Below are 13,596 nucleotides of genomic sequence, written 5' to 3'. Positions count from 1 at the left end.
CACGGTAATTTTGCATCAGCGTCATAAGATGAAAACAAACTCACATGTAACCCCTGAAGCTCCTCAGGTCATTGTTGGGCTGCTCACATTCAATGCGACTGTGAAAGCTCTCCGGGGTTAAGTCCGAGTCCTGTAAAACACCGCACGCACGCCCACGTGCAACACACATCAAATGTTAGAATGCGAATTGAGACATCCAACCATTTTGTGTCATACCTGCAGTGGAAGGTCAAAAACCGCATCTCTCTGTTTGAGGTTGGTTTCACCATCCAGGTTGGCTGTTTCGATATAACAAATCCCGCGAGGGTCAGAGGAATACAGCAACAGCATGTCAGCAGGGATGATTTCATTACAGGACAAACGAACAAAGTCTCCAACCCGCACATCCTTCCAGCGATGGTCTGTATAAGCTCTCTGTGTGCTATCGGACAATATGAATAAAAATAGAAAAAAAATCATCATTCATACTAACATAATCAAGTACTGAGGTTTCAACAGACCAATAAAACAACTGTTTTCCATTGAGTTATGTACAAATGCATATTATTACAAGGACACATACAGCCAATTTTGATTTCAAATGGCTCAGACCAGTAAAATGGGAAAAAGCAATCTGCATATTCCAACTCTTTCCCCTCTGTTTCAGAGCCAGAAGTGGGAAGGAGTACTTTATCATGTAATTACGTCTGCCAAGGATGTAATAAAATCTTCAGCGTATATTTATCTGTGTGTATGTCTGTTAGCAAGATCACGTCAAAACTCCTACATGGATTTCGTAGGAATTTTCACCAAAGTCCGATCCGCGGGCCAAATGCAGCCCGTGTTCTAATTTCCAGCGGCCCGCAGCCTCTGTCATAAAGTCAATAACTGTTGACCACAGTATAAAATACAGTGTACAAAACGCTATTTTATATTTCACCATAAGATGTCAGTAGACACACTCTCACTGCAGGAAACTTTGACACTCGTCACAAGGGTCAAAGACCATTGTGTGAGCCTTTCCAGCACATTTCAAAAATGGCGACTGAAACTAAAAAAAAAAAAAGGAAAGCTGACAGCGGCGCTTTCAAGACAAGTGGAAATTGGAGTATTTTTTCACCAAAATACGAAACAACTGTGTCTGCCTAATTTGCCAGGAGACTGTGGCTGTTTACAAGGAGTTCAATGTCAAGAGGCACTACCAGACGAAACACGCGAACTACGACAAGCTAGCTGGGAACGAACGTGGCGTAAAATTGAAGCAACTGGAAGCTGCTTTAACGGCACAGCAGTGTTTTTTAACATTGAAAAAGCCACAAAGGCAAGTTATGAGGCGGCAGCGCTGATTGCCAAACACAGCAAACCCTTTACTGAGGCTGAATTCATTAAAGACTGCGTGATGAAAACTGTGAAGGAAATTTGCCCTGAGAAGAAATAAGAGTTTGCTAATGTTTGCCTGGCTCGTAACACTGTGGTACGGAGGATTGAAGCTGTTTAATCCGACATTAAGAGAGAATTAGAGTTAAAAGGAGTGGAGTTTCACTTTTTTTTACGTTAGCCTGCGACTAAAGTACAGACGCATCTGACACCGCTCAGTTACTGATTTCTGTGAGAGGATGGACAATAAAATTAACGTCAGTGAAGAGCGGCTTGACCTCCAGAGCCTTAAGGACCAAACAAGAGGAACACATTTATTTGTTTGTTTGTTACGCCGTAAATTAAATGAAACTACCGTGGAATAAAGTCACGGGGATTACTACAGATGGTGCACCTGCCCTGGCTGGCGATCCAAGTGGATTAGCAACCGTCGTCTGTAACAAAGTCAGTGATGAAGGAGGCAAAGCTGTCAAACTCCACTGTCTTATTCACCAACAAGTTCTCTGTGCCAAACATCTGAAATATGATCATGTGATGAAACCGGTGATAATCCAGGCTAAATACGGAGCTGTTGTGTATCACAACGACGTAAGATGGCTCAGTCGGGGGTCTGTACTGCAGCGCTTTTACTCTCTTAGAGAGGAAATCAGAGAATTCTTGGAAGAAAATGGACAACAGACGCCAGAACTATCCGATACTGTTTGGCTTGCTGATTTGGGATTTTTAGTTGACATAACCCGACATCTGAACGTACTGAACACGAGCATTCAGGGTCAAGATGCAGTGGTGAGCCAACTGTATTCTCACATCAAAGCCAAGCTGCCAAGAGATTCGAACATTTGCTAAGCAAATGCCGAGCACATCTCAGTGCGGGGAGTTCTCTTGTGGAATGGTTTGGCCCAGGAGCTCAGAGTTTGCTCTACCATTATCCAATTTCAAAAAATGTTTAAAAGAAATGTGACGATAAAATATTTGGAAGAGAGAGACTGATGCCCTCAGCTGTGAGCATTAAGGGAGAGGGGTGTGGGGTCAGAGAGTGTTCGGGCTGGTCGTTGTCTTGTTGTGACGATTTTGTGTTTTACTGTATATTGTGATGTTGTGTCTTGTGAGGGTGAGTGGGGGGATTGGAATCGTATAAGCGTTTGCTTCATCCATCCCCTTTTCAAACCATTCACTTGTTTATGATATGTAAGCTGTATTGTGTGCAGGTTTGAAATAAAATTATTTACTACTATAAGTTCTGATTATTGACAATACCTCAGTTACCACACATGTCCTTTGCTGTAACATTAGCACCGTGCAGTAACTTCAGTGTAGGAGCTATTTATAGCCACAGCTTTAGTGTGTTTATTTTATCTTGTTTATTAGTATTTTGGCCACTTGGGGGTGTATTGCACTGTGGTGTCACATATTACATGGGTTTTAGGCACTGTCCACACAAGCCAAAATGACCTTTTTTCTCCCTGTCGTTTTTCCATCCACACATCGTCATGAACACGGCTCAAAAAAAATGTTGTACATATGCCAGGCATTCAGGTGGCGCTGTAACTCTGAAACATAATTACACCGATAACAGAGAATAAGAAGACACGGAGCATGAAAATAATCCTCGTATTCAATAAATCCAAAGTCTTATTAATCCAAATAGCAGTAGTATTTTCTGCAGCACATTCTGGATCATGTAGTCCGCCATTGTTGTAGGTCGAGAGGTGGGGAGATGACATCATCATTTTCAGAAAATGTGCATCTTGCTCATCCACACCTCGAAGCTGAGGTGGCGTTTTAAAATGTCCCCACTCTGTAATCTCTGTAATACTTTTCAAAACAACCAGTTTTTGGGCTCCTAAAACTATGCAGTTACATGAAATGGTGTTCTGGTGTGGACTGGCCCTTAGGCTAAAGGTAATGGTGAGCAAAGGTGAGGACAAGGTGTGGAAGGTGGGAACAACACGGTTCTTGTAGCTGCGCCGCCACCGACACGCAGCGACAGCCGCACACTACCACATTGGCAGAGGGAAATGAGAGAAATATTGTATGTTATGGACTTTTTGGAGAATAAAGGGAAACGTGAACCAAAGAAAGTCAACCTCTGGGACTGGATTAAATGCCACATGTCAGGGACACCAAAGATAAGCCTCCATATTTAGTGATGGTATAAATAAGTCCAGATCAAAAACCTCTGACAACGCCACCCTCTGGTCTCTGAGCAGTTTCATGTGGACTGAGTTGAAGTCTGAATTGTTCTGAGATCAGTTAGACAAACAGTTTGACGAAAAACTGTCACATACATATAGACGTTATTATTAACGAACTGTGACATTCCCATCATAAATGAAACAACTTTAGAGGCTGAAAGTCTTGTGTCTACTCACCCACAATACACTTGGACTACATTGTTGTTGACCTTCTTATCGAACAAGTAGCGCCTGTAGTCCTCCAGAGCATCTTTGATGGCAATAACAGAGAGAACTACAACTAGTGGAATCATGGTAATTTCCCTCTGAAAGGCTTCAACAACTGGGACCCAATTCAGCAATGCAAGGAAGAGGAAGTAGAGGTTAGCAGCTCTGCAAAACCAAGATCAGAGCAGTAAATTAGTCTTTCAAACAATCACTGAACAGTCAAATCACAAATGAACACTCTAAATTCAAATGTAATCTTTCACCCGGATTTATGTGCTTCTTCTTCAGGTTATTTATTTTTCTGTATCATAAAACTGTTTTTTCAATCCGATATTAAATCCTCATGTTGATGGTCTTATAATAAGAAGTGAAAACAAAAAAGTGAGTCTGACCTGTGAAACTGCTGAAAAAGGTTCATGGGAATGAAGGATAACAAGCTGTACTTGGTGGTGCGTATGACGTTGCCTTTGTAGTTTTTAGACACGGCGTCAAACTCTTTTTGGTTGGACCCATGGCAAGCGAACACAGTTCTTCGCTTTTCTTTCACTCTCCGTGGGGAGCAGTTTGTGTCTGAGGGGCTTTTGTGGGACTCATGGGGCGTGTACCATCCCCGCACTGAGTCTGCTCCCAGCAGCTGTCGACAGCGATGGCGCACCCAGTGAAGGCGCTCCATCGGGGCCCCTTCGCCGTAGCCTTCTGCTTCACAATGTCCTCATCCTAAAGACAGAAAATGACATCGAAATGAACTCTCAGGTCGGGCTGCTCGTCGCAATATCAACATTCACAATATTCATAGAGCAATAGATTGACTGGGCTGCAATAAATGATAACTGATGCTCAACAGATGGTTGTGCAAAAGGAGCCGACGAAATCCAGACGAAATGACAAGAGGAAAAAGAAGAAGACTGAGAAAGAAAACGAGCACAGCTTTTAACATTCTGGTGATTCCTCTGGTGCAGGTTCATGACTCAGTCTCACGTCAATGATGTGGAAGTCACATACATGTGACTTGACCGTCCAGATGGCAGTCACATTGAAAGACATCAGATATGTATATGATATGGTACCACATACCTCCAGACCCAGGCCTCGATCATATGTGGTACCATATCATATACATCAGATATGTATATGATATGGTACCACATATGATCGAGGCCTGGGTCTGGAGGTGAGGTGTGCGATATGACCATTTTAGATCGTAAAGGATTAGAACGTGTTGACTGTCTGACAAAGCTGAGAGATTGTAGAATCGTCTGTAGAGCACATTCTCCATGTTGCAATTCTATGCTGATGCACGCATCAGAAGTTTCCCATGCGCCTGACCAACTAATCAGCGAATTACGAGCATGTCTGCTTTGGTTATGTAGTGAGGAGGCGTGGCTAAAAGCGAAACAGGAAGTTGGTCCGGAAAAGAAACTCCACATCCCTCGTTGTGGAAATGATTTGGCTTTTCACCAGAAGACAAAATGCAAACAACCCGGATTTAACCGTGGCTGCCATGCACAGATTCAGTTCAGACATTATCTGTCATAATGCGCCTCCTTTTCAGAAGGAGAGAAAAACTCTGTGTCAGATGTCTGAGCAGTAAAATGTTCTAAAGCTGTTGGATTTCTATTAATCAATTTATAGACATTGGAGTTTGATAATTGTTTAAATCGCTGCACTTCAAGAGATAACCTAAGATGAAGAGGTCAATGGCAGTTCAGTAGTGTAGCAGATGTGACTGTTTCTGTAAGTGGGTACTGTATGTGTATATACAGGTCTAGAATGTATTCAAGAATTTAGTCTATAGTAATAAAATACATGTATCCATATTCATTTGTTGTATTTCAAATAGTGATTCCATAATCAAGACTGTACATTATTATGTATATTATATGTGCTATATAATTATATTATTTTTTTTAAAGTAATGTGTTCATACCTTTTCAATAGATCATTTGTCTTTATATAATAGCGCTTACATACTGTATATTTACTTATGGAGAAACGATGGGATTCAATAAGTTATACTTCTTCCCACTCCCTTAACAAACTAAAAATGCAGATTTACACAGATTTTAACTGAAAAAGCCACGAGGACAGTTTAAAGGGACAGACTTGTAACAGTCTCACTCGCTGGCTACTCTCACCGAGCGCGAGGTTCACTCTTCAGGGTTGAAATCCAGCATGTGGTGGCATTTTGGTTTGTATGAACACAAAGACAGAAAGAGCATTGACAAAATCTCCTCCATGTGTAACGCGCATAAAACAAGAATCAGGTACAGCGGGCACACGACGAGCACGAGACGGCACCTCAAGTGTTTCCACCCCGAGTTAGAGGAGCAGGACAACACGCTGCCACGAACCAGCAAACAACTGAGGAAGGATTCAGAAATCTTCCTCTCTGTTCTGACACGGCGACAAGAATCTCAAAGTAAATAAAAAGATCAGATTGAATAAGCAAAATATGCAAAAAGCTCAAGATTTTAGTTAAAATACATTATTTGTCAAAGATTTTGTCTTTATTATTTCTCAAGATTCAAGGTTACTTTATTCGTACCCGTGGGTAGTTTTCTTCTGCAGATATGTGATTGTATTTGAACAAACAAAAAACACACAATCAACCAGACAGGCAGATACTTGGTCGAGCCACAACCCGAACTATTCACCAAGACAAGATCAAAATAAATCAAATCAAGACAGACAAAAACAAACCACAATAAAAGACAATAAAAACATTAGAGGGATAAAAGCAGTCTCTGAAATAAAAAACAGGATAAGAACATACAATAAAAAAAGTCACAAACAATAAATAAAATAACGTATTTGTGATGGATTTAAACTTGCTAGTACCAAAATCTGTAAAAACAGCAGAGAATTTTGGATTGAAAGAAATCTCATTTATGTATTACACTTTATGGAATAGGAGCAGCTTTCTGTTGTGGGAAATGTCTTGGATCGTTTGGTTTGATATGAATAAAAAATAATGGCGGTAAATTGGTTTGTTTAGTTCATTTAATGGATGCTGACTAATATATCTCGTTTAAAAGAAATCCTATATCCGAAAAACGATGCTCGTGATAATCGTTTAATGATCTAATCGAAAGGTCCCTAAGGTGGCACACTCCTACCTTTAATGTGAACGTGCACTGATCACTATCAAGGATCCTCAATCAAGGATTCAAGAATTCTGGGTGTGTCAAGCCAGATGAGATATCCCGAGTATGATAAGCTGCTTCGTAGTACAGGCCTCTGTCCTTGTTTTTGCATATGTTCCTCTCCTGTCTTCCTCCATCATGATGCTCACGAAACACTCTTTGACGTCACACACTAGTAATGATCAGATCGATATAAAGACATTGATACATCCCAGACCGAATGTGCCTCTTTGAGGTTAAACTTCATGTTAGAGGATTGACCTTGAGACAGTATTTATTAACATACACACAACTTGTCTTTCAATTCATCCTATATGAAAGGGATTTTACTATTTATAACCTTGTTGCTGATTGGCTGACGGGATCACTTCTTCTGTGTGTCATAGAAATGTACAGCGGCTGTACAAACACTGCAGCCTGGCGCTGTCTGCCTCTACAGGTTGTGCTGTGTGTGTGTGTGTGACTGAGCTTGCTGGTCCCGACAAGTGTTCACATCACACATGTAGTCATGCTTGAAAACAACAATGACACTGTTGTGCAATATTTGAAAAACCTATGTGCAAACTAGGCAATCAGCAAAGTTCTAGTTACGATTAGAGATGATGAAAAAAAATGTCTTTACAAGGGGTCTTAAAATGATGTGTTGCTGGGTAATGGCACACTGCTATCTTGATCAGCTATAAATGTGTTTTTAGTGCACCGATACAGACGTCCGTGCACTGCCACGTAAAGCAGGCAGGGAGGGGTGGCTAACAGTTGGCACACACTGTTGCCTTGGTTACGCAGAGTTGTTATGCACCAGTTATCTGTATTATTACGTCTGCAAATGTGCCTCGTCAACAAATCAATCTCCTTCCCTCCCTCCCCTTCCCCCACGGTCTCTTATGTTGAGTTGCACACTGTAAACTAGGGAAGTTCCTGGCAAGTCATTTCTGTCGACTAATCGAAGCTTTTAATTAAGAGTCAACTAAATCTAAAAGAAGTTCAGAATAAGTCAGCATTCAGCACAATTTATATTCAAGCGTTTTAAACATTGGCCCCGAGATACACTGTGTATATCAACATGTATTTGAAGCCTTTAATCACAACTTTGAAAGGATCAGAAATACTTTTATAAATCCCGGAAGGATATTCTTCAGCCTCTGTGTCACATTCTAAAGTCTGCTCAAGTTGGAGGCTCTTTGCATTTTGTAGTACTCTGGAGGTTAGCATTTAGCACTTAGCTTCCCAGCAGCCTGTCTCAACAGACTCAACATCTTCCTGAAAACTTCCTGAAGTCTGTAAAGCATCAATAAACGAAGCAGATGCTTGAGCATTGTGGTGATGAGACGTGTTATCTTCTCATAACACGTTGACCGACCGGGGCGTGGCCGGCAAGCAGCAGCTGATCTTCAGACCGGCGTGTGAGTGCATGAACTTGTGCAAACAGTGGACAAGGAAGTTGTTGACCCAGTTCAATTGTCAAAACGTCCTTCCAATGTGCACATGGAAGTTACCCATATGAACCTGACTAGGGAGCAGATTGTTGGGAATTCAGCAGAATGCCGCTGATCGGAGCTCCTGCCGATCCACGAGGAGCAGATCACCTGGTCACCAGGTTACTTGACCTTTGCTTACCTCGCTGTGTTTTGTCACCAATATGATCCCATCAGAACTTGGGCAGCAGGAGTTCCTCTCCTGAAATCTCACCAAAACCATGGGTTCAACATGCCTGACGTCAGTCACTCAAAAAAACTCATTGGCTCCACCAGGGGTGTCAAGTCTTGGTCCTGGAGGTCCTGCCTGTGTTGTGGTCTCTCAACAGTTGTAACACACCTGATTGCAATGAGGTGCTCCATATTGGGCTTTTATATAAGCCAGACGATGACACCATCAAGTAGGGTGACGTCTAAAACATGCATGACGTAGACTCTCCAGGACTGGAGCCTCCTGGCCTACACACTGAAGAGCTCCACCATCATCAGTCCCCCACAGCACCCGGACGGGACGGGACGGGACGGGTTTCCGTGCGTCCGCACAGACAAAAGTAGTGGATGGTACCAATACAACCATAACCAGTGCTTTAATTGAACCGGTATGCACCGGTACCGGCACGTTTAAATTTTACCCCTCAGCCTACTGGGAGTTTTTTCTAGCGTACGGCGCGTACCGGAACTTTTGGTAATTTCCGGACTATAAGTCTTATTTCACACGCTTCATGTGCATCACGTAACGCCGCCCTGCTGGGCTCCGTGGCTGAGCAACGTTCTTCTCGGACGAAAAATCTCTCTCGGAATCACAATCAACGAGTACTTTATCCACAGAGAAAAAACCCTCAGTGTTTGAGTATTTTTGCAGTAATTCACTTGCCCGCTCACCCTCCCTCTCTCCCTCCTGTCCACCGTCCCACCATGGAAGCCTGATTTAAAACTTGTTTTTTCTTAAAAAAAAACAAACAAAAAACAAACAAACGGTTTACAGACAGCTTTATGATGAAGCTCCTCAAAGGCTTTAGATTTCAATGTGCTCACAATCACAAAATGGCCCGTCTCCCTTGGGCGACATGCAAACCTATAGACAGAGTTTTTCCAAATCTCCACTTTGGCCAAAGTTTTCATATATAATCATTTTTGGTAGATTATAGCTTCATTTACTTGTAAATGAAAGACAAACGCATTGAAATATCACAGTTTTTGCTCGGTGTAAACGAGACATCGGAGTCAAGTAGTCCAGCCTCTCATCTGCTCTTCGAACACCTCAAACAACTGTTCTTCATCAGGAAGCTGAGGAAGACCCACCTCCCGCTGACACTGATGGTCCACCTTTACAGGTCTATCATGGAGATTGTACTGCGCAGTTGAACGCAAAGACCAGAAGCGTGTGGCGAGGACGGGGCATTACAGGGACTGTGGATTCAATTATTACAGTATGGAAGAGTATTAGGGCCACTGAAGAAAAAAAAAAATTCGGAGGCTAAAAAAACAAAAACCTTTGTGGCCCCAAAAAAAGTCGAAAATCAAAGTCCAGATTTTTTTTTTTTCACGGAGAGACGTCTGTCCATCCCTCATCATTTGCCCGTAGATGTGAATTCACATTAAATCACTTAATTCTGACTATATCGGGTTGCTTACTGCTTATGGACATGTGATTTTACACAGGATTTCCTTGATTAATAAGAACATTTAAATAAGCAGCCCGGGATGCGAGCCTTTGTCCTTCGTACTCGACAAATCTGCCGCAACGGAACCAGGCAGCAGGCTGCTCTGTCTCTTCTGGTCCTGATACTGATGATAACTGTGTTCCTCTCCAGAACCAGGCAGCAGGCTGCTCTGACTCTTCTGGTCCTGATACTGATGATAACTGTGTTCCTCTCCAGAACCAGGCAGCAGGCTGCTCTGACTCTTCTGGTCCTGATACTGATGATAACTGTGTTCCTCTCCAGAACCAGGCAGCAGGCTGCTCTGACTCTTCTGGTCCTGATACTGATGATAACTGTGTTCCTCTCCAGAACCAGGCAGCAGGCTGCTCTGTCTCTTCTGGTCCTGATACTGATGATAACTGTGTTCCTCTCCAGAACCAGGCAGCAGGCTGCTCTGTCTCTTCTGGTCCTGATACTGATGATAACTGCACCGTGTTTATGAGCTACATTCTGTCCTGAAGCATCTTTTCATCACTTCATTAAACCGCCTGATAAGCATTTTGAGGAAGCAGTCACACGTGCTGGCATGTGGATGGACCGACTTTTTTTTTTCCACCGTGAAAAAAATAAATCTCGACTTTGACTTTCGACTTTTTTTGAGGCCACGAAGGTTTTTTTTTTTTTAAGCCTCCGAATTTTTTTTTTTCTTCAGTGGCCCTAAAACTCTTCTGTAATTACAGATATATTATCCCTAAATTCTTTTTTTTTTAACCTTATTGGAAAAGTTTTGAAGTCACATTGTACTGTTTGGTGACAAATAAAAATCATGAAAATCATGATAACTTACAGTTACAGAAGTTATCTATAAAAATCATCAATGAACATTTCTGTCATCTGTGTGGTCATATTAAATCAAATCTTCTGATTGTATAACCACAGCAAAGAAGATTTATGGGGGAAGTGACCTGCATTACCGCCTGAAGCCACACCCTGCAGAAGCGACCACACACATTTCTTTTAAATAGACAATCAAATACACAATCTTGTAGGTTTATACAAAATGCAAAAATTGATATTAACATAACCTAAGGGTTATAGACTTACAAAGCAAATATGATGGAACGCAAGATGAAGCACAGACAATAATAACAATAATTCAAAAAAAGGAGTTGTGTCACTGAAGCACATGTTGGCATAGGCGGTTTTAATCAGTTTCAATGAGGAGTAGAACATCTTAAATTGGTCTATAAAATGGTTATAACGGGGGCTATAATCTCTCCATTTACAGCAGTGCATGTGGTATTTGGCGACTTCCGGCTTTGCGCATTCTGAAAAAGACAAAGCAACGTGCTCCCTGCCTGGACCCTCGCCACGCTCCTCCCGCACGAGGCGGCAGAACTGATCAGCAGCTCAATGGCAAACAGAAGGTAAAGCTCACCTCAGAACATTCTCCGGGAGACTTCCAGACCAGAGTCAAAGGTCCGACTGGGCTCACCTGTACTGGTGTCTGTCACCTGTGTCAATCCGCGTTACATGCCCGTCATGTCCCGCTTGGCGCGACACGCACGCACGCACGCACGCACGCACGCACACACACACACACACACACACACACACACACACACACACACACACACGCACACACACGCACACACATTCCCCGGGGCGTGTCACACGAAGCGTTTCACTGAAAAATCACGTGACCTTGTATACAACCTTTGTTAAACAGACTACAGGAATAGGATAAAGAGCATAAAACAAATTATTAGTATGAAAGAACGTACTTTTAATGTGTGCAAATTCTTGGAGTACTGATTATTGCAGTTGGGCATACACCTTCTTCTTTAGACACTATAATAACTCAGGAGACAGTAGGCACTTGGGACGCACGAGTGCCCTATCCACGATGGCGTCCGAGGGCTCGCTGCATAAGCACAGTCGCCATCTTGGACGAGGACCCTCTTTTTTCTGTTTGTCTAAGACTTTATACAATTAAAATATACAGATCTCAGTGCAGTTAACGCATTTTGGGCATGGCGGGAGACATGAAACAACAGGAATACATTAATACGTAATGAATAGCGGCTGTTTAAATTAAAATAGTTTAAGAATATAGTAACACTACGGGGCCTCATTTATAAAACATTGCGTAGGATTCCTAATAAAAATGTACATGTGCCCAAAAAAATTCGGATCAATAAAACCGTGAGTACACAGATCTGCACGCACTTTCCTTTTACAGATCTCAGTCTACCTGGAAGGTTGCGCAGCTCATATCCAGCATCCAACATGCCCACTTTCTACCATAAATAGCCAATGCAAAGAGCCTCGCCAAAATGTTGGCATCTCAATCAGTCTGTTGATCGCCGGCATTTGATGCTAAATCCTGACAGAAAAGACGAAGAAAAGGAATTTCACCGAGAGCAAAATAGTCATGGAGGAGATAGAGGCCAGGAAAAAGATATTATTTGGTGTCACAGTTGTGTCTTCACTAGTAAAAGAAAAAACAAACGATTGGCAGCTCATCGTCACCGCTGGAAACAGTGTGAGAGTCACAGAGGGGTCTTTTTCACTGGAAAGAACCAGGGGCTAGTTCTGGTCCAGGGCCAGATTTAGCACCAGTCCTTTGTCTTTCCACCGCTTCATGGTATCATCATGTGAGTGTTTGGTTTGTGTGTGGCAGAGAAGAGACGTGGAGCTTCCTGACAGGCAATAGAGCCCCGGCCTATCAGGGGCTAAACAGGTGCTTCGCTGGCCCCACTTTGTTGCTGGACCAGAGCGGGGTCTGACACGTCATCAGGTGGGGGCGGAGTTATCACTACCTAAAAGGCGGAGGAGATGCTGAACCGGCTTTCTGAAATCTACAGCGAACATGGAGCCCCAGAGTGGTTATAGAGAAAGAATTAAAAAATAAAACGTGGGGATGATATAAAAAGTCGCTCCCTGAAGTTAATAATACGAGGGAACGAGATAATTTAATCCGTGATCGCGGAGCCACGGTTCTCGAGAGTGCTGCAGAGCTCCTCCTGTCAGTCGGTACGCTGGCTCCGCTACGAGATGCTAAAATATTATTTTCTACCCACAGAACGTCTTTATAATGAAGCGATACTTTTGGTTCATCAGCAACTAAAAAACAAACTACATACTACTTTAAATGAAAGCTTGGATCTTTTTTGCCATAAAATGAGCCTTTTAATGGCTTCATGTAAAAGAGAACTTTAATCAGCCTGTGTTTACGTAGGTTGTCATTGGAAACGACTGTGGAGCTTCGTTCTATCATTCTACACCTCCAGTCCTCCGATGTTGAAGCATTTGATTCAGACACGTCCAGAAATAAAGTGGAAGGAGCAGAAATTCACAATGAATACCAATACCAATGAATACCGGACCAAACAGATGAATACAGTCCGTCTCCTGGTTCCTGTATGAGCGCTGGCAGTGCGAAATTGGTGAAATCAGTGAGTCTCACTTAGCTCAGTTAACGGTGGAAAAGTTCAGTTTTATCTGGTTATTTAATGTATGAATTAAATATTTGAACAGGGACTGTAAAAAGGCTCAGTGGACTTTGTGTTTTATT

The 13,596-nt window shown here is 42.5% G+C and overlaps 1 protein-coding gene across 2 annotated transcripts in view; it reads right to left on the bottom strand.

The window, feature by feature from the left end:
- atp10d (ATPase phospholipid transporting 10D) overlaps positions 1 to 13,596 on the bottom strand; it is a 38,038-nt gene that overhangs the window by 19,396 nt on the left and 5,046 nt on the right. For both annotated transcript variants that reach the window (XM_080479454.1, XM_080479455.1), the window contains exons 3-6: positions 4,151 to 4,475; positions 3,729 to 3,923; positions 217 to 421; positions 45 to 130 (exon numbers count right to left, since the gene is read on the bottom strand). In XM_080479454.1, coding sequence (XP_080335580.1) covers positions 45 to 130; positions 217 to 421; positions 3,729 to 3,923; positions 4,151 to 4,431 — 767 coding nt within the window. In that variant the 5' untranslated portion in view covers positions 4,432 to 4,475. The remainder of the gene's footprint in view (positions 1 to 44; positions 131 to 216; positions 422 to 3,728; positions 3,924 to 4,150; positions 4,476 to 13,596) is intronic.

The sequence above is a fragment of the Lipophrys pholis genome (assembly GCF_963383615.2).
Source record: "Lipophrys pholis genome assembly, chromosome: 14".
Classification (NCBI taxonomy): Eukaryota; Metazoa; Chordata; class Actinopteri; order Blenniiformes; family Blenniidae; genus Lipophrys; species Lipophrys pholis.
The sequence above is the reverse complement of the archived record's forward strand: the minus strand, read 5'-3'. Positions and strand labels throughout refer to the sequence as shown.